At 63.6% G+C, this 23070-nt stretch overlaps 8 protein-coding genes across 8 annotated transcripts; 5 read left to right on the plus strand and 3 right to left on the minus strand.

The window, feature by feature from the left end:
* Nucleotides 1-556: 556 nt before the first annotated feature.
* RFA1 (replication factor A subunit protein RFA1) lies at nt 557-3038 on the minus strand (the record flags this gene model as incomplete). The annotated part of the gene is made up of 8 exons (XM_076646593.1): nt 557-860; nt 927-1618; nt 1681-1863; nt 1930-2032; nt 2119-2445; nt 2539-2685; nt 2813-2920; nt 3013-3038. 8 exons carry the CDS (start codon nt 3036-3038, stop codon nt 557-559), a joined length of 1890 nt encoding a protein of 629 aa, XP_076507835.1.
* Nucleotides 3039-3322: 284 nt separating this feature from the next.
* On the plus strand, nt 3323-5800 carry DRN1 (Drn1p; the record flags this gene model as incomplete). Its single annotated transcript, XM_076646594.1, has 8 exons — nt 3323-3617; nt 3676-4157; nt 4258-4532; nt 4628-4755; nt 4824-4978; nt 5081-5254; nt 5367-5593; nt 5668-5800. 8 exons carry the CDS (start codon nt 3323-3325, stop codon nt 5798-5800), a joined length of 1869 nt encoding a protein of 622 aa, XP_076507836.1.
* A 287-nt stretch (nt 5801-6087) lies between these two features.
* On the plus strand, nt 6088-9440 carry JCM10292_007506 (uncharacterized protein; the record flags this gene model as incomplete). Its single annotated transcript, XM_076646595.1, has 12 exons — nt 6088-6566; nt 6836-7348; nt 7413-7535; nt 7598-7715; nt 7772-7825; nt 7890-7917; nt 7976-8166; nt 8223-8256; nt 8316-8449; nt 8513-8840; nt 8904-9229; nt 9294-9440. The coding sequence occupies 12 exons, from the start codon at nt 6088-6090 to the stop codon at nt 9438-9440; spliced, it is 2475 nt and encodes an 824-aa protein (XP_076507837.1).
* Nucleotides 9441-9588: 148 nt separating this feature from the next.
* JCM10292_007507 (UDP-glucuronic acid decarboxylase family protein) lies at nt 9589-11418 on the minus strand (the record flags this gene model as incomplete). Its single annotated transcript, XM_076646596.1, has 8 exons — nt 9589-9930; nt 10001-10113; nt 10174-10274; nt 10335-10410; nt 10470-10614; nt 10673-10739; nt 10805-11166; nt 11227-11418. The coding sequence occupies 8 exons, from the start codon at nt 11416-11418 to the stop codon at nt 9589-9591; spliced, it is 1398 nt and encodes a 465-aa protein (XP_076507838.1).
* A 227-nt stretch (nt 11419-11645) lies between these two features.
* On the plus strand, nt 11646-12740 carry JCM10292_007508 (eukaryotic translation initiation factor 3 subunit J; the record flags this gene model as incomplete). The annotated part of the gene is made up of 5 exons (XM_076646597.1): nt 11646-11661; nt 11754-12022; nt 12100-12205; nt 12279-12631; nt 12735-12740. The coding sequence occupies 5 exons, from the start codon at nt 11646-11648 to the stop codon at nt 12738-12740; spliced, it is 750 nt and encodes a 249-aa protein (XP_076507839.1).
* A 723-nt stretch (nt 12741-13463) lies between these two features.
* FBA1 (fructose-bisphosphate aldolase FBA1) lies at nt 13464-15418 on the plus strand (the record flags this gene model as incomplete). The annotated part of the gene is made up of 10 exons (XM_076646598.1): nt 13464-13487; nt 13547-13669; nt 13766-13777; nt 13898-13903; nt 13971-14281; nt 14349-14497; nt 14565-14861; nt 15014-15162; nt 15239-15285; nt 15397-15418. The coding sequence occupies 10 exons, from the start codon at nt 13464-13466 to the stop codon at nt 15416-15418; spliced, it is 1140 nt and encodes a 379-aa protein (XP_076507840.1).
* A 310-nt stretch (nt 15419-15728) lies between these two features.
* JCM10292_007510 (glycoside hydrolase family 2 protein) lies at nt 15729-19422 on the plus strand (the record flags this gene model as incomplete). Its single annotated transcript, XM_076646599.1, has 17 exons — nt 15729-15926; nt 16001-16127; nt 16183-16231; nt 16307-16567; nt 16624-16882; nt 16946-17233; nt 17313-17479; nt 17537-17586; nt 17670-17680; nt 17780-17922; nt 17977-18050; nt 18125-18226; nt 18290-18492; nt 18560-18613; nt 18667-19037; nt 19093-19340; nt 19397-19422. The coding sequence occupies 17 exons, from the start codon at nt 15729-15731 to the stop codon at nt 19420-19422; spliced, it is 2631 nt and encodes an 876-aa protein (XP_076507841.1).
* Nucleotides 19423-19470: 48 nt separating this feature from the next.
* JCM10292_007511 (WD repeat PLAP family protein) lies at nt 19471-23016 on the minus strand (the record flags this gene model as incomplete). Its single annotated transcript, XM_076646600.1, has 13 exons — nt 19471-19599; nt 19671-19730; nt 19785-19857; nt 19958-20493; nt 20551-20997; nt 21060-21183; nt 21271-21308; nt 21377-21489; nt 21578-21777; nt 21911-22064; nt 22123-22247; nt 22355-22553; nt 22671-23016. 13 exons carry the CDS (start codon nt 23014-23016, stop codon nt 19471-19473), a joined length of 2544 nt encoding a protein of 847 aa, XP_076507842.1.
* Nucleotides 23017-23070: the final 54 nt, after the last annotated feature.

Genomic DNA, 23070 nt, shown 5'->3' on the forward strand with positions numbered 1-23070 from the left:
GATAGGTGCTCTCGTGCGTGCACTCGGTGCAGTCGCAAGTCTCGGCGCGAGAGAAGCAGCGAAGTGTGTCGGTGCAGACCGCGGCGGCGCGCCCGTGTGAACGCGCAGGCAACTTTGTGCTCGCACCGTGTGAATCGCGTCCAGAGGGGCTTGATGAGTCTCTAACGTCGTGCCCGCCGTGGGACACTAGCCTCACAGCGCGTCGGGCTGTCCCGGACAAGACAACGCGCTGTCTGCGGATGCGACGTCCTTCCGCGCCCCGTTGTGCAGCGAGCCGCACGACTCCCTTGTCCTCTGCGTGCTGCTTAGCAGCAGTAGAGAGTATGCTTCGTCGCTGCAACTGACAGTCTGCTGCCCATGCCTCTGGAGGAGCAAGCTGAACGCTCTTTTGAGAAGGTATACTCGAGGATTGCAAGCGAGGTACAAAGGCGACGACGACCGAGGAGCACAGGGGTGACAGGAACATGCACAACAAGGGCAGGCAGCGAGAGAGCGGGCCGGACAGGCGAGGCCCCGGGGCAAGGGAGAGAGAGAGAGACTGTGTGGGTACCGCCGCTCACCACTTTTCGATCTGCTCGGCAAGCTGTTTGGCCGCGGCGGCCCAGTCGATCTTCTGGATGCGCTGGATCTGGTAGCGCACGCGCGTCTGGTCGCCGAACGAGTCGGCCTTGGCCTTGACGGTGAGGTTGTACATCTTGCCAATCGCGTTGGCGAGCGCGCGCGCGTACTCCTCGCTGTCGTCGTCCTGGAGCACCTTCATCTCGTCGGCCGTCTTGCCAAACAGGTCCTGCCCGACCTCGTTGAAGCCGCTGACCCAGATCTGCGACGTGTAGTCGTTGATGCACATCGAGATGATGTAGCTGCAGCAGAGACGACGATGTCAGCCTCCTTCCGCCTTGACCTGCACGGGAAAGAGCGGGACGCACCGGTACTGCGGCGCCTCATACGTCATCTCGCACTTTTCGCAGCGCCACAGGTCGTTGCCCTCCATGACCATCTTCTTGTTGCAGCGGTCGGTCGGGCACGCCGGGTAGCTCAAGTTCTCGCTCTTGACGTACGTGACGGTCGCGCGCGTCGCGAAAAAGTCGGGCTTGTCCGACATGCCGAGGTTCTCGTCGACGACGTCCTTGAGCGGCTTGAACGCGTCGGCCTTGAACGCGCCCGCGGCGCCCGCCGCGCCGCCTGCGCCGACCATCGAGTTCGAGTGCGACTGGAACGACTCTTTGTGCCCGTCGACGTCGTACCACCCGCGGAGCTCGTGCGCCTGCGGGATGTCGGGGTCGAGTGCGACGGTCGACGAGCCCGAGACGCTCAGGCTGCGCCCGCCAAAGTCGCCGACCTTGACGCCCTTGAGCGCGACGATGCCGCGGTCCATCTCGGTCCAGTTCTCGGCCTGGCGGCCCCACAGCGTCACGCGCACAGAGTACTGCGAGCGGTCGACGATGACGAGCTCGCGCTTCTTGATCTGCTTCTGCGTCGCCTTGGCCGTGATCTCCGACACGGACCCGTTGTCCTGCACGATGCCGATTACGTCGCACGTCGTGTCCTTCTCGCACTGCGCCAGGTCCGCAAGCTGCGTAAAGTTGAACTGGACCTGCGGCACGTCCTTGTCCTCCGACTGTGGCAGCTGGCGTCAGTGCTCCTGTTCGTTGGAGAACGCCTCGGTGTGACGAAGCGCACCTCGTCGACGGGCTCAACCTCGGTGTTGGCCTCGAACGTGATCTCGTACTCGTTGCTGAGGTTGGTGAACTGCTTCTTGGCGATGTTGACGCGGGCGCGCGAGATGCGGTACGCCTTGCCCTCCTCGAAGATCGGGTACAGGCGGTCAACAGCCTCGTTGAAGCCCGTGGCGCGGATCTCGCCCTGCAAACGCCAAGCGAGTCAGCGGACGGAGTTTGGCGAAAGCTCCCAGGGGGCTAAAGTGCGCACCGACTCGTCGAGGAGATTGACGCTGAAGAGCTTGCCCTCGCCGCGCTGGTTCGTCCAGTGGCGGATGTCCGACTTGCTCGTCACACGCGCCTTGATCGTCCACCTGTGCGCGCGAACGACCACCTTCAGGTCAGTCGCCAGGCTCCTGGGCGAGCAACTATCCATTTTGTGAGCGCCAGCTCGACGCACTTGTTCTGGTACGGACTCAGGCTCTCGATCGGGTAGATGGGCGAGTCGGCGAGGCTCCCTCCCTGTGCGCCCCTGCGCCCCTGAGCCGCGCCGCCGCGCTTGGCCGCCGCCGTCTTGCTCGCGTTGCTCCCGCCCCTCCCGACAGCCGCAGCGCCCGCAGCGGGCTGCGCAGAAATGGCGTCGGCGGGCGCAGAGGTCGACGCGGCGGTCGTCGAGGCCGACGCCGCGGCGGCGTTGCCGGGCCCGCCCGTCAGGTTCTCGATGGTGGTGGGGTTGCCGATCTTGTCCTCGACGCCGAGGACCTCGACGTTGAGAATGATGACGATGCTGTGCGAAGAGCATGGCGTCGACGAGTCAGTCTCGTGTCGGGGGAATGAGCCAGACACGCTGAAGCGACGGCAGCAAGTTCTCGGAACGCACCGGCGGTTCTGGACGACGTTGACGGCATAGGTCGGGAGCTTGACGATGGCATTCCTGACCATCTGGGGCTCTTCGCCAGCGACCAGGTGGTTGAGGGTGGTCGTGAGCATGGCCTGGGCGAAGTGCTCGCCATCCGAGAGGATGAGACTGCGCAGTCGCATCCAAAAGGGTGTCAGCGCTTGCAGCAGACCACTACAGCCGTCCAACCGAGCTGTGCAGCCTGGTCAGGCGGCATCTAAGGTACTCGAAAGCGCCGAAGAAGAGCGAGACTGACCGGTACCGGTCCTGGCCCTGCCCGCTCGAGTTGACCTTTTTGACGCTGAGGACCTGGAGGATGGGGTCGACCGCGCTCGCGTCGTCGCCTCCGCCCTCGTACATGGCCCTGTGCGCGCGAGGGAGCGGGAGCGGGCAAGCGAGTCAGCACCAAGAGAGACACGACGAAGAGGGTGGCGGAGTGCGGTGGGGTGGGCGCACTTGATGGCTCCGGTGGTGAGTTCCATTCCTGCAGTGTGCTCGTCTCTGGCGTAGCAAAGTCTTGGCGCAGACTGAGGAGCGAGGCGAGGGCCGCGTCGACGCGAGCAGCGACGCGACTTTGGCGAAACGCGAAGTCCACGCGTCACCACCCGCAGACACCGGGCAGGGCGGGCAGCGAGTAGCTGGAGAGGGTAGAGTACACTCTCGTACACGCACACCGCTGTCCACTTTGGCACCCGAGCGAGAGGGCGAGGGCGTGTCTCTGGCTGATCGGCTCGAGTTGCTTCCGCTCACTCGCAACTCGCCCGCAATGGCGCCAGCAGCCCAGAAGGTGCTCGTGACAGGGCCAGCGAGCTCACTCCAGGCCTACTGCGACAAGCTCGCACAGCTCCACGCAAAGCACGCCTTCTCGCTCGTCCTCTCGCTCGACCTCTTCTCCAGCCTCGACCCCGCCTCGGTCGACCAGGACCTCGACCGCTTGAGCAAGGGCGAGCTCAAGGTCCCCGTCCAGGTCTACACCGCCCAGGGCAAGGGTCCCCTTCCGAAGCGCGTGCAGGACAAGGTCGACAGTGGGGAAGAGGTCTGCACAAACTTGAGCGTCCTGCGTGCGTCCATTGCGGCCGACAAGCAGCCAGTCATGCACACTGACTGCTCTTTGTGCAGCCAAGGCCGGTCTCCTCACCCTCGCATCGGGTCTCCGCCTCGCGACCGTCTCTGGCCCGTCCCCGTCTGCCTCCTCCTCGGATGGCAACGCCTTCACTGCGAGCGAGGTCTCAAGCCTCATCTCGTCCCTCACGCCTCAGCCCGCCAACCCTTCCCTCCCTCCGCCGCCCGCCAAGCCCGTCGACATCCTCCTGACGCACCTCGCCCCCTCGTCTCTCCCGCTCCTCTCCTCCAAGCCCCTCGTACCCGTCTCGTCCTCCAACCCCGACGTGCCCCCAAAGCCCGAGGACGTCTTTGCCTCCGAGCTCGACGACGTCGCCCGCGCCGCGAGGGCAAAGTACCACTTTGTCGCGGCGCCCAACACGTTCTGGGAGCGCGAGCCGCTCGAATGGCCCAGGGCCGAGGGCGCCGGCGCAGCGGGCGAGAGGACCTTCTGCCGCGCGTTGAGTCTCGGCGCGATGGGCAACAAGAACAAAGACCGCGTGAGTCTGCCCGTCGAAAGGTCATCCGAGCCTTAACCCGTCGATGCGGGCTGTGCTCTTCGAGCTTCTGCGCAAGGCTCACCACGCTGTCACCCCGCAGTGGTTCTACGCTTTCTCGATCACTCCCTCGGCCGCTCCGACTGCGCCCGCCTCGTCCACCCCTTCCCCCTTCCACCCCTCCGCCGCCGCGTCGACCGCGTCGCTCACGTCGCAGCTCAACGGCTCGGATGGCCCGCGCGGGCTCAAGCGCCCCGCGGCCGTCACGGACGACGACGTCAACGAGATGGGCGTGCCCAACTATATCTTCCAGGGCGTCGGGAACGCGGGGAGGGGAGGCGACCGGGGCGAGAAGAGGGGAAAGGGAGGACCGCCGCCGTGAGTTGCTGCTCTGCCGAGTGCTCGCCTCTTTCGAAGCGAAGGAAGGCGAGCTGTTTCTGGTAGAACCGCCACTTACGCGGACGGGCTCGCAGGGACCACTACACGTGCCGGATCTGCGACAACAAGGGGCACTGGATCCAGGACTGCCCGGAGAAGGAGGCGCGCGACGCCGAGCGCGCCGCCAACCGCACGCACCGCGGCACGCAAAAGCCCATCAGCCGTGCGTCCTCCCGCACCTCTCCCCGCTCCCACTGCTGCTGGCGCTGACTCGTGACCCCCGTCGTCCAGCCGACGAGTGCTGGTTCTGCCTCTCGAACCCCAAGGTCACCAAGCACCTGATCACGAGCATCGGGTCCGAGACGTACCTCACGCTGCCTAAGGGGCAGGTCACGTCGACCGACTCGAGCCCCGTCCCCGGCGGCGGCCACGTCCTGCTCATTCCCGTGAGTAGCGCCTGTTCGATTCGCACCTCTCGGAGTGGCCGGCGCTCCGAGGTGTGCGTTCTCAAAACGGCAGAAGCTTACTCCTCATCCGCACCAACGCAGATCGCGCACTACCCGACGCTCCGATCCATCCCGGCCGACCTCGCGCCGCCCGTGCTCGAGGAGGTCGAGCTGTACAAGCAGGCGCTTAGGAAGTGCTACAAGAGCTTTGGCGCCGAGATGGTCTGCTTCGAGGTTGCGCGCAGTAGTGGCAAGGGCGGGCACGCGCATGTGCAGGTTCGTCAGGGGGTTTTCCCGGCATGATCGCTGTGCCTGTGTATGAGTTCCCGCGCACCTGCGTGCGCAAAGTGCCGGAACCGTACTGACGCAGACGATTCTACGCCCGCAGATCTGCCCGATCCCCTCGTCGCTCGCGTCTGAAGCCGAGTCGACCTTCCTCTCGCAAGGGACCAAGTTCAACTATGCGTTCGAGGAGATCTCCGACCCGTCGACGTTTCACCAGCGCGCGCAGGAGGACGGCAAGGGCGACGAGTACTTCAAGGTCGACCTCCCTGGCGGCAAGAGCCTCGTGCACTGGATCGGCAAGGGCGACGGGTTCTCGCTGCAGTTTGGCCGGTGCGTGCACCGCCCTTTCTCTCAACGTTTGGAGTGACTGGCGCACTGACGAGGCAGCTGTCGCGACATCGCAGCGAGACGCTCGCCATCCTCCTGCACGCGCCCGACCGCGCCGACTGGAAGCGCTGCGCCAAGCCCGACGCCGAGGAGAAGAAGGACGCCCAGACGTTCAAGGCCGCGTTCAAGAACTTCGACCCGAGTAACTAGGTAAGGATGGATGCCGCAACTCGAGATGAGCTTGCACTTGACGAGACGATCCGGGTGAGAGGCTTGCTTCCGGCTTCAAGTTGGACGCTCTGCTCGCTTCTGCTCGCTGGCTGGCCCCCACCTGCATTCAGTGGACAGTGGCCACGAGTCGCCGCGGTCTCGCCGTGTCAGCCAGCGAGGTCGACTCGACAGGAGAACACGGACGCTGCCGCGGCTTGTCCGGTGCGCTCGACCTCTCAGCCTTGACCCGCGCTCTGCTCTTCGTGCTTCACGCGTTGTGTAGCTCCATGCAGCGACCTCAGTTTGCTGCCTCGGCCCTGTCGGACGACGAGGCGGCGCAGGGAGGATCGCGGCCAGCGTCTCCCGCCTACTCGGAGGCGTCGCTCTCCTTGCCTCACTGGCACGATTCTCGAGCCAAACTCGCATCCTTCTCTGGGCTCCCACCACACGATGTGCCTCCTCGACCGGTCTCGCCCGCATCGTCAGTCGGATCCAACTTCGCTGCTTCCGCCCATGCTCCTCCCGCTCTCACGCAAGCGAAGCACTTCCACCTGTCCGCCGCCTCGTCTCCAGCCATCCTGACGAACCCTATCCACCGCCTCGAGCACGGCATCCGCGCCTCGCGCGCCGCCCTCGCCCAGAGCCAAGCGGAAGCCGTCGAGCCCTTTCCCGATGCGACGCGCGCGACGCACACCGAGCCGCTCATCGCCAACGAGCGGAGCAAGGTCGAAGCGATCTACTATGCCGACATGCGCAGCGTCGCCGTGTGCGGGGATCTGGTCGCGATTAGCGCGGGAGTGAGGGTGCAGCTCTGGAGCGCTTCAAACTCGCCTTCTGGTTGTACGAGACCACTCAAAGGCGAATAGAGCTCACACAGTCGCACTGACTTGGCTATCGATTGCAGGGTGTGAAGTCGGCCTGCATGGTTTCGGGACCAACATCGTGACCGCGCTTCGCTTCTCGCCGAGCGGAAGGCACGCGCAATTTCCCTGAACTTCGCAACATGTTGTGCAGCAGCTGACGCGCACCGTGCAGGTACCTTTGGGTGGGTACTCGGACGGGACGGCTTTTCGAGTTCGACGCTGCGCCCTTCCTCGAGCACCCGTCCAAATTCACGGCGCGCAACCTCCCCCTTGTTGGGCACCGCTACGAGGCTCATCCATCGGGCGCCGAGATTGTCGACATCGACCATGTCTCGGGCGGCGGAATGTACACGCTCGACGCAACCGGGCGAATGGTTGTCTGGCTGCCGGACCCGCAGTCGGGATCGCTCGTCTCGCTGCATGGTCACTCGCGTGTGTGCCAGATCCCACCCGGCTTCAGCTGGGTTCAGTCTCTGGGCGGGACGATCTGGGCGACCTGGAACGAGGCGCCGTCAGCCAAGGGCGACTCGAAGCGCTGCGTCCTGAGGGGCTACGACGTGAGCGGGGTAGGCATGCGCCTCCTCGGCGAGAAGCACTGGAGCACCGACACGATCGATACGCTCGGCACGGTCTGCAGCGGCTGCGTCGTGCCTTCGCATCCCGAATTTCATTTCTTCGGGCATACGTGCGTTCACTCCTCGACGCCCACCCATGAAACGCGCTCACGATTGCGCTCATGACGGTTGCAGGTCGGGCCATGTCAGCGTCTGGCGGAGCGACCGGGCCGAGATGATCGACGTGCAGAAAGTCGCGCTTGTCTCCATCACGGCGCTGTGCGGGCCGTCGCGCTACCTCTGGGTTGGACTCGAGACGTGAGCTTCTTGCCTGCTCACCATGAGGACGGCTAAGTTCTGACGCTCTGCTGTTTGTGCAGCGGTCTCCTTGAGGTTATCGATGTCAGCAAGATGGGCGCCTGGCGGGTCATCAAGCGTTGGCGGAAGCACAAAGCCGCCGTGGTCGCTCTTGGGCTCGACAAGCAGTCGCTGTGGAGTGTGCGTGCGCCCTCGTTATCCGACTCAGCCTTGCTACTGACTAGACCGCTTGACAGGCTTCTGCGCTCCGCGTCTTCTCGGTCAGCACTGATGGGACGATCCGCTTCTGGGTCCGGATGACTTCGCCTGCGAGTATACCAATATGGCACTGAGCGCGTCTGTGCGTGTACACAGGATGGCCTCCTCCGGCAGGACTGGATATGTACGTCTCCGCCGGGCGCTTTAGCCTTCCCAAACTCGTCTCATTCCACCTTCTGCAGGCAACCGCATGTCGCAGCTCGTCGAGTCGTACAGCCGGTTCACGCCACTCAAGGTCGGCATCTTCACCTGGAACGTCGATGCGCAGAACCCGGACTTGCTCGCCTCGACCGGTCCGGTCAATCGTAACCTCTTGCCCAGCTTCCTCAACACGCTTGATGGCCCCGACCTCCTTGTCTTCAATCTTCAAGAGGTGCGCAGACCGCGTGCCATCTTACGAGTGTCTACTCACCACCAGCTTGAACGCAGGTCATCGACCTGTCGGACCTAACGCTCGCTGCCAGTTAGGCTCGCTCGTCCGCTTCATAAGTCTGCTAAGGTCGAGCTGACAAATTCCTGCAGGGACCGTCCTCTTCGCGACCCGCAACCATGACGTGACGGGCCGGTACAAGCATTGGCAGCGTGTCTTGTCCGCTGCAGTCGCGCTGACTCTCGGGCCCGAATGGGTCGCCGTCGGCGACGAATCGCTCGTCGGGGTAGGACCTCCGCACCAGAAGCTCAAGCGAGGCTGGCCAAGAGCTGAGCTCAAACGCCCGCAGCTCTATACGGCCATCTTTGCGCGCCGGTCCGTCGCGAGCCGGATCCGCGACCTCGCCGCCCACACAGTCAAGAACGGCTTCGACGAGCTGTACGGCAACAAGGGCGCCGTGCTCATGCGGCTCGTCATGGACGACAGCTCGTTCTGTTTCATCAACGCGCACCTCGCCGCGGGCAAGCCGCACCACGCGGAACGCGCGCGGGACCTCATCGTCCTGCTCGACTCGCGCCAGAGCTTCCCTGCGCCGCGAGGCGACGCGACTCGCAATGCGTACATCGGCGGAGGCGACGGCACGCAGGTCTCGGACGCCGAGACTTGCTTCTTCATTGGTGCGCTCGTCTTTGCTCGCGATCAAAGTAAATGCAGCCTAACATGCATGCCATACATACTAGGCGACCTCAACTTCCGGCTTCAGCTGCCGCGTAGCAAGGTCCTCCCCGGTCCCGGCTCGACCATCCGGCAGGACCAGATCCCGTCACTGCTCGAACACGACGAGCTGGCGCTGCAGCGCGCGTCGAACCCGTCCTTCCGCCTGCGCGACTTCAGCGAAGCGCCGATCGATTTCCCGCCGACGTACAAGTACGACCGCGGAACGGGGCGGTACGACTCGAGCGAGAAGCAGCGCACGCCGAGCTGGTGCGACCGGATCCTGTGGCGCGGCGAGAGGGTGCACTGCGTTTCGTACGGGAGCTTTGCCGCGGACTTGTCGGACCACAAGGTGCGCCTCTTTCTTCTTCGCACCACTCGTGGGCCGAACTGACCAAGCAGTCACGCCCCCATAGCCGGTCGCAGGCGAGTACATCGTGCAGACACGCAAGGTCGATCCGCTGCGACAGAGCGACGCCCTGCGCCGTGCGGTGCACGACTGGGCACACGTCGAAGAGTCGCTGCTCGAGACCGCGCGGTCCTACTATCCGCCCGAGGTGTAAAGTGAGGTGCGAAGCTAAGCTGTAACTTCCGTGTCTTTCCAGTCAGTCAAAAGAAGCCCACAAGGAATCCTTGAGAGCCACGGGAGGGTTTACGTAGAGCCAGTTGTGCGTGTGACGCAGCAGCGTTGCAGCTCGACTCGGGCCTCCGCTACTCGGCGAGCAGTGCCGCAAAGTACCGGATCGTCTCCTCCAACCCCGCCTGGACGGTCCATTTCGCCTCCCACGCAATCGTCTCCCTCGCGAGCGTCGTATCCGGCCTGCGCCGCGGCGGGTCGTCGACGACCTCGGGGAGGAACTCGATCGCGCTCTCGCCCTTGCCCGCGGGGAGGGGCGAGATCTGCCCCGCGGCGCGCAGGTCGCGCACGAGAGAGAGGATCGCCTCGGCCCACGAGAGGACGGTGCCCTCGTCCGAGGAGCCAATGTTGACGGGCGTGTCGGCGTAGGACGAGTCCATGAGCGAGATGAGGCCCGTCACGAGGTCGTGCACGAACTGCGCGAGGGCGAGAAGAGGTCAGCCCTGCTTGTCCCGCCTCCGAAGCTCACACTGCCATGAGACGCACCATGAGAGACCGTGTTGCTGACCCGTCGCCGTAAATTTGCAGCGGCTCGCCCTTGAGTGCCGCGACGACAAAGTTGCTCACAAGTCGCCCATCGTCGGCACTCATGCGTGGGCCTAATCGAGCAATTCGTCAGACGACAAGGACACACGAGATGGTGCACGAGCCACGCGCACCGAAGCAGTTGAAGATGCGGGCGACTCGGACATCGACGCCGTCTTGCCGTGCGTAGCCATACGTGAGCGCTTCTGCTACCCGCTTGCCCTCGTCGTAGCACCTGTGCCAGCGAAGACTCGTTAGCGGAGCTCGGAAGGCAGCGGAACGCATGTGCTCGTACGCTCGCGGCCCGTTCGGATTCACGTTGCCCCAGTAGGTCTCGGGCTGCGGGTGAACAGTCGGCGAGCCATACACCTCTGGAGAGCGAGGCGGGTGAGTGTCGGGGATGTTCCAGGTGCGAGTGGACAGGACGCACCGGATGTGCTGCTGAGCAGGAAGCGCGCCTTTGTGCGTTTTGCCAGCCCGAGCATGTTCTGCGTCCCGATGAAGCTCGTCTTGAGCGTCTTGACGGCGTTGCGCTGGTACGCTTTCGGTGACGCAGGGCATGCCAAGTGGTAGATCTACGCGATAGAGGTCGTTAGATCGTCGGGAACGAGGGGGAGAGGGGGAGAATCTGACCTGGTCCACCTCGAGCAGGATGGGCTCGACAACGTCGCCGCGTATGAGCTCGAAATTGGGGTGGCCGCTACAGAGTACATCAAAGATCAACGAGGGTGATGAGAGGACGCAGGCGAACGAGCGGCAGCGTACACCCAGTGCGACAGCGTCGTCTTGTTGCCGCTGAAGAACGAGTCGAGGACGACGACGTCGTGGCCGAGGAACATGAGGCGGTCGACGAGATGGCTGCCGACGAAGCCGGCGCCGCCCGTGACGAGGATGCGCTTGCGCTGCTGCGGCGCGAGCTTCTTGACGGGCGGGAAGGTCGTGCGCGTTGTGAAGGCGACGGCGGCGGGCCAGTCGCGTAAGGTGCTCGGGCCGTAGCGCTCGGTCGTGACCGAGTCGGTGCGGGCATGCGTGCTGGCGGAGGCGGGTGCGGGTGCGGGTGCGGCGGGGCGAGGGAAAGAAGAGGAGCTGGTGGGGGAGAGGATCGGGTTGAGGTAAAGGGACTGGAGCTGCGGGGTCGGAACGCTGTCAGTACGCTCTCACGCTACAGTGCATCGGCGCACACGCACGAGGTCGAGCGGGACGCTGTCGTCTCTGCTGTTCCCCACTTCCGTCATGCTGGACCCGTCTCGCGCGACCGCACTGGCTGGTGAGGGTGGACCTGGGGCAACGGCAGAGCCCAGCGTTTGCTGCAGAGGCGCGGGGACGGCTGTGCGCCTGCCTGCGAGCGCGGAAGGGGGCGGTGCTCGCGGCGAGGCCATGCGAGGGAGGCGGGTGTCCCGGGTCGCTCGATCGGGGCTGTGGTAGCTCGTGAGGGTCTGAAGTAGCTTTGCGAGCCCAGCAAGAGCACTCTCGGGTTGTCCTGAGCGGTGAGCGGGTCTTGCGGACGAGGCGAGCTTCGTCGCGACGAGCGTCGAGGCGAGGCCAGCGTTGCGCTGCTTCCGCTCTGCCCAGACGCGTGCAGCCCGCAGCGAGCAGCCGAGCAGAGATGCCGAGTGACTGGGGTCCGCCTCTCCCCGCCTGCTCTGCCTCGTTCACGCCGTGCTCACCTCCGCCCTTTCTCTCGTTCGCTTCCCTCTCGTTCTCCGCCCCGCAGACGCTTCCTCCGACGACGACGCGGCCGCACCCGCAGCGGCCAAGCTCGCACCGGCCGCACCCGCACCGGCCAAGAAGAGCAGCCGCTTTGCCGACGAGGACGCGAGCGACGACGATGTCAAGGACGACTGGGACGTCTCGGACGACGACGACAAGCCAAAGGCCCCCGCGCCCGTCGTCGGGTCCATGCGCAACAAGGGCGCGACCAAGCAGAAGATTGCCGCAAAGGAGGCCGAGGAGCGCAAGAAGGCCGAGGACCTCGAGCGCAAGGTGCGCCTCCTCCCCCTCGTGCTCGGCGCCTTTCTGACGTTGTGACGCCTGCATGAGCTGATTGACGGACCACACAGGAGCGCGAGAACGACCCGGCGGCGCTGCGGGCCAAGGCACGGGCAGCGCAGCTCCGGTCCGACATGGACAGCGCAGCGTCTCTCTTTGGCGAGGCCAGTGTCAGTGGTGCGTCCCCCCATGCTGTGCGCCCTCACCGTGCTGTCGCGGCTGACGAGCGACTCCCGGCGCGCGCGCGCAGACAACGTGCTCGAAATGAACTGCCGGACACGGGAAGACTTTACCGCGCTCGCGTCGTCGCTCTCGGACGTCCTGATCCAGAAGCACGGCGGGTCCAAGCTCTTTGCCGCGTTCGTCGACGAGCTCGCGCGCGCGCTCGCGCAGCCGCTCAAGTCGGACGAGGTCGGCAAGGTGCGCGCGTCGATGGCGACGCTCGCCATGGACAAGCAGAAGGGCGAGAAGGCCGGCGCCAAGGGCCCCGGGGGCAAGCCGCCGGCACGGATGGTCGCGCGCGGCAGGGAGGACCTGTCGTCGTTTGGCGAGGTGCTCGACGACGAGAAGGCGGCGGCAGACTTTGACCCGGACGAGGACTTTGTGCGTCTCTTCCCTCGGGTTGTTCTAGGCCACGAGCTTTGCCTCGCACAGGGAACAACACTGTGCAGCCACACTGACGCTCAGGGATCCCCTCCTCTTGCAGATGTAGCGACTTTACCCTTTCCTCCTGCAATACCGCATCTTTCACTCGCCTGCTCGAGCTGTCCGATCGGCCAAGCGCCCCTCTTCGCCAACACTCTGTCAAGCTGATTCTAGCTGCACATGATACGCTGCCCTACGTCTGCCGTGGCAGCAGCCGCGGATGGCCTTCCCAACCCCGGGCCAGCCGGGCCAGCAGACTGCCGCTTCCTTTGCCCACCAGCGCAAGAGCTATCCTAGCTGTGGACGGCATCAGGAGCAAAGCTGGTAAACGAAACGTCCGCTACACGGCCAGCGAAAGCAGGTCGCCGGACAGATCAAGGAAGCGATGCCTCTCGATCTGGCAGCTGGCCATGAGTACGGCAGTAGTTGTACTGTGATCCCTTCATGAGCAGTAAGACTCGCCATCTGAAATGCTGCAGCGATGACGGGGCATGGTCGGGCGGCAATGATGTGGCCGCGATGGGAGAGCAGGGCGTGTGAGGGCAGAGGCGAGGACCGAACGAGCAGTGGTCACTGTGTGCGGTTGAGTGGTGCAAGTTTTCGCGACGCAGAGCGGTGCGTGGGTCCCCAGGCGCAGGCGAGGCGCGAGTGAGCTCATGGGGTCGGTCCCAGCCTCGAGCGGGGCGCAACCTGCGAGCCGGGCTCCCTCTGCTTCGCTCCTTCCCGCTCGTCACTTTGACGCTTGCTCTCGCTCTTTCCCTTACCTCTCTAACACCAAACTCTCACTATCATGGGTGCTCTCGACGTTACCTCCGTGCGCACGCTCTCCTCACGCACTCGCGGGCGTAGACTGACCCCACCTCCAACCCGCAGGCGTTCGTCTCTCGTCCCAGCCCGCATGTCGCCGTCACGAGTCGTGCTGACCCCAGAATTCACAGCGGTGTTGTCACCGGTGCCAAGCTCGTTGCCCTCCTCGAGCACGCCAAGAAGGAGCACGTACGTGAGATCCAGCTTCATCCGCACCCTCGGAACACTCCGGAAAAGCGACTTCGTCTGCGCAGCCTTTGCTGACTGGCCCTCTTCCGCCTGCAGTACGCTATCCCGGTGCGCTTGCTTGTCCTCCACCCGCTGGGCGTATCCGCCTTGCCTGCGGCTCGAACGAGATGGTAGATCCCGCGATGGATGATCCGCTGACCCCGCCCTTCCCCGGATATGCATCCGCAGGCCTTCGTGCGTTCATCTCCCGCTACAACCGCTGCTGGTCGGCACGACCGAACTGACACTATTATCCGCACAGAACTGCACGTCGTCGTCGACCGTCGTTGCCGCCCTCGAGGCCGCGCGCGAGTCCAAGTCGCCCGTCATGATCCAGGTCTCGCAGGGCGGTGCCGCCTTCTTCGCCGGCAAGGGCCTCCCCAACGACAAGCAGCAGGCCTCGATCGCCGGTGCCGTCGCCGCCGCCCACTACGTTCGCTCGATCGCACCCCACTATGGCGTCCCCGTCGTCTTGCACTCCGACCATTGTGCGAAGAAGCTCCTCCCCTGGATGGACGGCATGCTCGAGGCCGACGAGGCCTACTTCAAGGAGAAGGGCGAGCCTCTCTTCTCGTGCGTCGCATCCTCTTGGTGTCTCTCCAGTTCGAGTCTCACGCACTGACACTTTCGCCGTCCGCAGGTCGCACATGCTCGACCTCTCGGAGGAGTCCAAGGAGGAGAACATCGAGACCTGCGTCAAGTACTTTGAGCGCATGGCCAAGGTCGACCTCTGGCTCGAGATGGAGATCGGCATCACTGGTGGTGAGGAGGACGGTGTCGACAACACTGGTGCGTTCTACAGATCAGACTCGACACATTCCGACGGCTTGCTGATAAAAAGCCGCGCACTGTGCAGGTGTCGACAACGCCTCGCTCTACACGCAGCCGGAGGACATCTACGACATCCACGTCGCGCTCTCCAAGATCTCGCCCATGTTCTCGATCGCGGCCGGCTTCGGCAACGTGCACGGCGTCTACAAGCCGGGCAACGTCAAGCTCCGCCCCGAGCTCCTCCAGAAGCACCAGGAGTACTGCCACCAGCAGCTCAAGTCGGACAACTCGCTCCCCATCTTCCTCGTCTTCCACGGCGGCTCGGGCTCGTCCAAGCACGAGATCACCACGGCCGTCACCAACGGCGTCGTCAAGATGAACGGTGAGCTCCGGTTCCTCGGCGTGCGCTGGGCACGAGTTGTTGCTTTTCCACAGGGGGGCGGGTGGGATGCCAGCAGCTTCGTTGCGTTGCGCTGGTCCCGCCCTGCGCTTGCTTGTACAGCCGGTACTGAGCTTTGTTGTACTTGTGTGCAGTCGACACCGACACGCAGTGGGCGTACATGACCGGCCACCGCGACTACTTCCTCTCGAAGCAGGACTACCTCAAGTCGCAGGTCGGCAACCCCGAGGGCGCCGACAAGCCGAACAAGAAGTACGCCGACCCGCGTGTCTGGGTTCGCGAGGTGCGTTCACTTTCGTTTTCGTTCCTTGCGCCCCGCCGAGATAGTTTCTGACCTCTTCTCTCTTCTTGCTCTCCAGGGTGAGAAGACGATGAAGACTCGTTGCATGGAGGCGTTCCACGACCTGTACGTGCCGATCCTTTGCGGTCATAAAAGTTGCGGCGGTGCCTCGGGACCTCGCGGCGCTGCCCTTTCCTCGACTCCCGTGCTGACCCGCTCCTCACCTCGCGCTCGCAGCCTCTCGGAGAACAAGATCTAAGCAGCTGGCCAGCAGCTCGGATCGAGTGGCTCATGGGTGATACCAAGGATACCGCGCGTGAAGGCCGTCCTTCTTTCGTGAAGGCGGAGATCCGCAAAACAACCTACTTGTGCATGTCGAAACTTGAAACTCGAACGTTAGTGCCTACCACTTCTGCCTCCGCGTGTGTACCCAGGGAGCAGAGAAGCAAGGCAGGGAAGCCGGCCCTTTTTCAGGGCGAACGAAGCAAGCGGCCTCGTCGCCGTTGCCTGCCTCCCCTTTTTGCACGTGGTGCTTTGCGCAGCTGGTGCAGCTCCACACAAGCAGCACGATGCGCACGCTCGACCTCACGGACCGCTCGCTGTGGTCCTGGCGCCAGTCTTCCCCCACTTCCGGGTCGTCCGACGAGGCTACCATCGCACACATCAAAGGCGGCTGGCGGCCGTGCTCGCACTTCCCGTCGCTCGTGCAGGCAGAGCTCCAGCAGGCGGGGCTGATCCCGGACTTTGCGCTTGATTGCAACGAGGAGGTGCGCCCGTTTCTTGCGATCCACCCCACCTGGCGCTTGCTCCCGTGCTGAGAACCATCCTGAGCCTTCTGCAGCTGGTACAGTGGGTCGGAGAGGCAGACTGGCTCTACCGCTGCGAGTTCGAGCTCGACCAGCTCCCGCGAGACGGCGAAACCGCCGACCTCGTCTTCGATGGACTCGACACTTTCGCGACCGTCTTCCGTGTGTCAAGTCTTCATGCGCGAATTCACTCTTATTGACGGTTTCGACATGCCAGTCAACGGGAAGAAGGTGCTCGAGGCGGACAACATGTTCCTCGCACACCGGTGCGTTCCACGTCCGCTGATCGTCCCGTCTGACGAGCTTCCGCAGACATCGAGACTCACCTGACTCCAACACAGAGTACCTGCCACGAAGTGGCTCCAACGAGGTACCAACACCATCTACATTGCCTTTCATTCCGCCTTCCGTCGCGCTCGTCTGCTCGAAGAGCAAGCTCTCGGGCGGGGCAAGCACTGGCCGGCTTGGAACGGCGACAAGAGCCGGCTCTTCGTCCGCAAGGGCGGTTGGAACTGGTCCTGGGACTGGGGGCCGTGCTTGATGACGGCGGGACCGTTCCGCCCCGTCAGGCTCGAGGTGTTCAAGTCGCGGATCGAGAACCTGCGCGTACTGCTCTCTCTCCTTCTGTTATCGGCTACTGATCCGTCTTGAATTGCAGCTGGCCTCGCGCAAGCGTTTCGGAGAACCTTGATGCGACTCTTTCGCTGCGGTGGGACATTGTCGATGCGCCAGCCAACTGCTCCGTCACCGCACGCCTTCTTTCTCCCGGCGGCTCTGTCTTCTCGAAAGTGTCTGTCTCGGTCGACGAGATTGCCGAGCACGGGTGGCACTTTGAGTCGGACGAGATCGAGCTTTGGTGGACCGCGGGCCTGGGCGCGCAGCCGCTCTACGAAGTGCAGGTCGACCTCGTCGACATGGTGCGGCCTGTCTCGCACGCTCGTCTACATTCTACTCTTTTGTCTGACTTTAATGACGCGCAGAAGACGGGCGCTGTCCTCGACTCGGTCAGCCGCAAAGTCGGATTCCGCCGAATTCGCATCGTGCGCGAGCCTCTTGCCAACGAGCCGGGCAACACGTTCCTCTTCGAGTTGAACAACGTGCCTCTGTTCTGCGGCGGCTCGAACTGGATCCCGATCGACTCCATCTCGACGAACGCGGGCCCGGAGCGGTACCGTCGCTGGCTTGAGCTCGCACGCGACGGCAATCAGAACATGATCCGGGTATGGGGTGGCGGAATGTACGAGGAGGAGGTGTTCTACGATACCTGCGTGCGTACTTCATTGCTCGCTCAATGCGACACGCGTGTCGCTGAACTCGCGTGTGTCACGGGTGGTCTGCAACATGCAGGACGAGCTGGGCCTCCTGGTCTGGCAAGACTTTATGTTCGCCTGCGGGGCGTATCCCGCCCATCTTGACGACTTCCGCGAGAATGTCACGAAGGAGGCGACGCAGGCGGTCAAGCGGCTGCGGAGTCATGCTTGCCTTGCGCTCTTTGCGGGCAACAACGAGGACTAGTACGCACCTCACTTGCTCAGCGCCGTTCTCACTTGCCTGACATTCATCTTACACAGCCAGATTGCCGAAGCAGAGGGACTCGAATACGACCCGCAAGACTCGGACGGTGCGTTCCATCCCTTCTCCGCCTCAACCTTCTCGTTTCTCAGCCACCGTATTTAAGCTTACGTTGAATGTTATTCTTTGTAGGCGACTGGCTCGTGCGTTTCTCCATTCGTTTCTTTCTTCTCCGACTTGCTCGAATTGAGAAGGCCGCGATGAACTGACCTGCTCCCGCTCGCCCGCATCTGATGCTTCAGCGCACCAATTTTTCTGCCCGCGAGCTGTACGAGCGGGTTCTGCCGTCGCTCGTGGGCGAGCTGAGCGACACCTTCTACTGGCCGGGATCACCGTGGGGCGGAGAGACAACGCGTGACCAGACAGAAGGAGATGTACACGTCTGGTTCGTGGAGCGTTTCAGCGCTGTATCAACTCGCGCTGACTTTGTCTTCTGCAGGGACGTCTGGCATGGCTCGCAGGAGCCGTACCAGGAGTACGATCGCCTCGGCGGCCGCTTTGTCTCCGAGTTCGGTATGCTCCGCACTCTTTTCTCATGTCACCAGCCTTTTCATGCTCGGAGCTCTGGCTCACACCCACATCTGCAGGCATGGAAGCTGCCCCGGACATCCGTACCATCGATCATTTTCTCGACGGCGATTCCTCCGAGCGCTTCCCGCAGTCTCGCACCATGGATGCGCATAACAAAGGTGCGTTGACGGTTTGTTGAGGCTGTTTCATCCAGCTGCTTACACCCAACTCGACCGGAACAGCGAGCGGCTTTGAGCGACGACTCGCGCTGTACATCAGCGAGAACATCCGGTCCGGTCCCTCGCTTGAGGATTACATCTACTCGACGCAGTTCATCCAGGCAGAAGCAATGTCGAGCGCCTTCTCAGGCTGGCGACGCAGGTTCACTGGCGGAATCAGCGGAGCCGCGTGCGCGGGTGCGCTCGTCTGGCAGCTCAACGATGTCGTGCGTTCACGTTCTGAGCCTCCGCGGCGGATAACGTGTATTCGGCTGACTAATGTGCATGGCGCAGTGGCCGACGACTAGCTGGGCCGTCTGCGACTACTTCCTCCGCCCCAAGCCCGCTGTACGTGCTTTCGCGCACTGCCAGGCTTGTCGCTCACACTGCCTTGCATGCAGTACTTCGTTATCAAACGCACGCTCGCCCCCATCGCCGTCGCGGCGCGACGCTACACCGTCAAAGAATACCGCGACCGCTTCTCCGTTGTCGACGTCGTCGAAAAAGCATATGTGGACGTCTGGGCCAGCAGCTCCGGGCTTTCGGGCGAAAAGGTCGTTGTGCGCCTCGCTGCGTATGAGATCCTCACCGGTAAGAGGGTGCACCAAGAGGAATGGACGACGGAGCTTGAGGCAAACCGCTCGACCGAACTGAAGAAGCTTGAGATTCCGCTCGCGTGGAACGACAACAAGGAGGCGGTGGTTGTCCACGCGAGCTTGCATACTACGAAATCCGGATCGATGCTGTCAAGCGTTGCTGTGTGGTCCGAGCCGTGCGTTCCCTTCCGTCAACTTCGCTTGCTCCTGCTCATCACGAAGCCGCTGCAGGTTCAAGTACCTCACCTTCCCCAAACCGAAGGACGTCAAGCTCGACGTTAAACTTGTCCGCCACAAGAACCGAATCTCGAAGGCCACCGTCTTCCTTTCGTCGTCGCACCCGCTAAAGGGACTCGTCCTCGACTTCGCGTACGACGTCAAGCTGAGCGACAACTTCCTCGACCTCATGCCCGGCGAGACGCGCGAGATCGATGTCGCGGGCTTGCCAAGCGACAACGAATACAAGCTCACTTGGCGCTGTCCGTCGTAGCTTTCCTTCCTCTTGCTGCACACTGCTCACATCCCGCACTCGCAGATCTCGGCGATGCCCAAACCCCGTAGTGCGCTACTGTGCAAGTTGAGGGCTTGTTGCAATTGCTACGACTGTATCTAGACGAACTCTGCTGCGAGAGCCTTGATGCGCGGCTCTGCGACTCGCTGAGCTGCCTCCCTCGCCGCGGCCTTGTAACGCGAGGCGGCAGACTCGGTGAGCGCTGCGGTGGTCTCGAAGGTGACGAGCTGTGCAGTTGTGTACAGATTAGCGAGGTTGTGCGGCACGTCGGAGCGAAGCAATACCAGAGCGAACGCACGAGATTGCCGAGCGCCATCATCGCGCGGTAGACAACTTCGCCATCGGCGTCCTTGAGCAGCTGCGTGCAAAGACACGTCAGCTCGTGCTCAATGGCGCCGAGAGATGAACACACCTCGATTGCAAGCTCTGCGAGGTCCTCCGTCGCCTTCGTGTCGAATGACTTTTGCGCGGCAAGCACCGAGAAGCTGCATAAGCAAAAGGGTCAGCATGTCACCTTCTGGGACGCCCATGTTCATGCGAGAGAAGCTACACGCCTGAGACGGCGAAAGAGGAGCGCGGACTGACTTGAGCGCGACGGTCGCAAGCGCGACCTTTCCATTCTTGTTGAGCGCCTTGCTCGCGCCCCGCTTCCTCAGCGCCTGCACAACATCGACCGCCTCTCCCTGCATGGTCGCCTTTCCGACAAACGGCACAAAGACGTTCGCCAGGCCCCGGAGCGCGAGCATCGCGTTCGTCTCGCTCTCGGTCGTCGACGTCGCCGTCGCGAGCACGACGGGGAACGAGCCGGCGCTCGGGGCCGAGAGGGCGAGAAGGCGCGCGAGGTCGAGCGCGGGGAAGCGCTGCTCGGCTGGCCAGGCCGTCAGCAGGCGGTCGACCACGGCCGTGTCGGCGTCTGAGGGAGCGGCGGCGCCAGGCGCAGAGCCGGACGGGTCCGCGAGGGAGACGAGGAGATAGGCGATGAGGCGGTCGATCGAGGCAAGGTCAGAGGCGGAGAGGGCGAGGGACGAGGTCGAGGGAGAGGCGGCGAGCTGGTCCGACAGCTGCGCGAGCTTGCTTCGCAATGCAGGCAGGTTGGCTTGCGTGAACGAGAGGAAAGTGCGCTGCAGGAAGTAACGTGTCAGCGAGGTGCTTCGCTCAGGAAAGAGCAGCGCACGTACGTGAGGAAGGACGCCACCGGCCCGAGGTGCAGGTGCCGAAGGAGCAGACGTGCCACCGCCACCAGTGAACGGGTCGCCCGAGAAACTGGAGGAGGCGTTCGACGTGGACGGGCCGGCCGACCCCGCCGAGCGGTAGCTGCTCGCTCCAGTGTACGGGTCGACATTGGCGTTCCCGCCAAGCGTGACGCCGCCCGTGTTCTTCTCGATAAAGTCGGCGATCTGGTCGATGTAGCCGAGCGGGAGGTCGTTGGCGAACAGGAAGTCCTGTGCGGCGGCGTACGAGTTTTGCCCCGCGTTGTACGGCAGCTTGAGCATGGGAGCGCCACCGCCGAGGTCGATATCGAAGACGTAGTCGTACTCGCGGCCCTGGTAGAGCTGCTTGCGCGACTGGCCGACCGCGTCCGTCACCTCGCCGATCTTCTGCCACGACCCGGCGCCCGATGACCACTACCAATGGGAGAACCGCCGTCAGCGCGAGTCACGGAGAAGAGGAAAGCGTCGGTCATTACCTGGTAAGCCTCGACCGTCCCGCCAACAGTCTTAACCATCTTGACCTGCCCCTCCTTCGACCCTGGCTGATCGAGTGCTTCGGGTCCGGGCAGGTCGCTCTTCTTCAGGTCGCCAATTTGCGAGCTGTGCTCAGCGATTCCTTTCATCAGTTGGCTGCGCCTCTTCGGATCCGACAAGGGGAGACATAGACAGCAGGTAAAGCGGACTCACGAGTTGAGCGCCGTCTTCGACACGTCTTCCTCGTAGCTCTGCGCAGATGGGAGCACATCAGTCAGCTGAAACCACCTGATATCAGGCCGGAGAGGAGGGAACGCACCGCCAAGTCGGCCTGGCTCGCAACGCGCTCCTCGCTGCGCGTGTAGACGCGGACGAGGCCGTCCGACGATCCAGCAGCGATGTCGCCGTTCGAAAGCACGGTGACGCACCACACTGCACGTTATCAAAAGCAAGCCGCAATGCGAGTGTCAGCACGCTGGTAAGAGAAATACTCAAGAGCGCAAGCTCATGGCGCACGCACCCGAAACGGCGGGCACGACAATCGTCTGCTGGCACTCTCCGTCTGCGGCACGCCACACGCGCACAGTGCGGTCCTCTCCGCCTGAGACGAGGCCGCCGCCGAGCGCGTCGGGAATAGGCGCGAGCGAGTAGACGAACGAGTCGTGGCCCGAGAGGACGTGCACGCATGCGCCTGTCAAAAGCGACCACAGGCGGATCGTGCTGTCGAGATGAGGTTGATTCATCAGCGCATGGTCCATCAGAGCTCGCTACGCACGCTGCAATACGATTCCAGTCCGACTCGGACTGCAGCATGCGATCGACCGAGGGTCTATGACATGGCGACCCGACTCACCCGTCGTTGCTCCCGCTGGCGAACCAGCTCTCTCCCTCACCACCGCCGGCGCTCTTGTCAAGCTTGGCGAGCGCGCGCACGGCCTGCGAGTGGCCCTTGAAGGTTTTGACGAGCTTGTCGCGCTTAAAGAGGCGAATCAGATTGTCGGCGGCGCCTGCTCACCGAGGCAGAGTCAATAGGGAGAGCGGTTGAATGGAGATGTGGGTGCATACCCGTCAGGACGAGGTCTTCGTCGTCCGATGAGCCACTGCTGTCGAGCGCGAGAACGGCCCAGACGCTCTGCTCGTGGCCTTCGAGCGTGTATGCGAGCTGCCAATTCTTCCACACCTTGGCCGTTCTGTAGAAAGGCAGAACAGTGAGCATCAGGTCGCTAAGCACGCGAAAGCTCCGCGCAATGCAAGGCGCAGAGTGGACTGCGCAGCTGTCCGAAAGCGGCAGACTCACTTGTCCCAGCTCCCGCTGACAATGCGCTTGCCGTCCTTGCTGACATGGAGCGCACAGACGTTGGCTTCGTGGCCTATAAGCGTGTGGCTCGGCACAGGGGCAGACGACGAGGGAGCAGAGTCGGGAGAGAGGATCGAAGAGGGAGAGGGGAGGGGCCAGGCGTGGATGAGCTTGTCCTGCCCGCCCGTCAGGAGGTAGCCTGCGTGCAGCGAAACATCAGCGCTGCTGTTCAAGAACGACGAGCTTCCAGGGCGTCTCAGGATGAGCGTCCTGCTGAGCGCAGTTGGTGCCAGCAGACTGGATGACCAGCACGCACCTCCTCCGGCCTCGTCGCCCCCGCCGAGCCACTCTACGGCGTTGACAAAACCCTCGTGTCCACTCTGGGCGTCTGCATCGCCGTACGTGGCGTGGTCGGCCCACCCTCCCCCGACGCCGCGCACGCCCTCTGCGGCCCCTCTGCGGACCCAGCTGCGGGCGGTGCCGTCGCGGCTGGCCGAGAAGAGAACAGAACGAGTCTGGTCGTAGCCGTGCGTCGCTTGCGCCGAGTGCGCGGCGACGGCGGCGGGAGGTGGGGCGGATGCGAGCGCGCGCACGTCGGCGGCGTGGCCCGCGAGCGCAGACGAGAGGCGGTAGGGCGCAGTGGGAGTGCTCGAGCTCGCCATGGCTCTCACTCGGCTCTGCTCGAACTTGCGCGAAGTTGCAGGAACCCGACACGA

Source organism: Rhodotorula paludigena, assembly GCF_050403205.1.
Source record: "Rhodotorula paludigena JCM10292 DNA, Rt_paludigena_JCM10292v1_ctg5, whole genome shotgun sequence".
Classification (NCBI taxonomy): domain Eukaryota; kingdom Fungi; phylum Basidiomycota; class Microbotryomycetes; order Sporidiobolales; family Sporidiobolaceae; genus Rhodotorula; species Rhodotorula paludigena.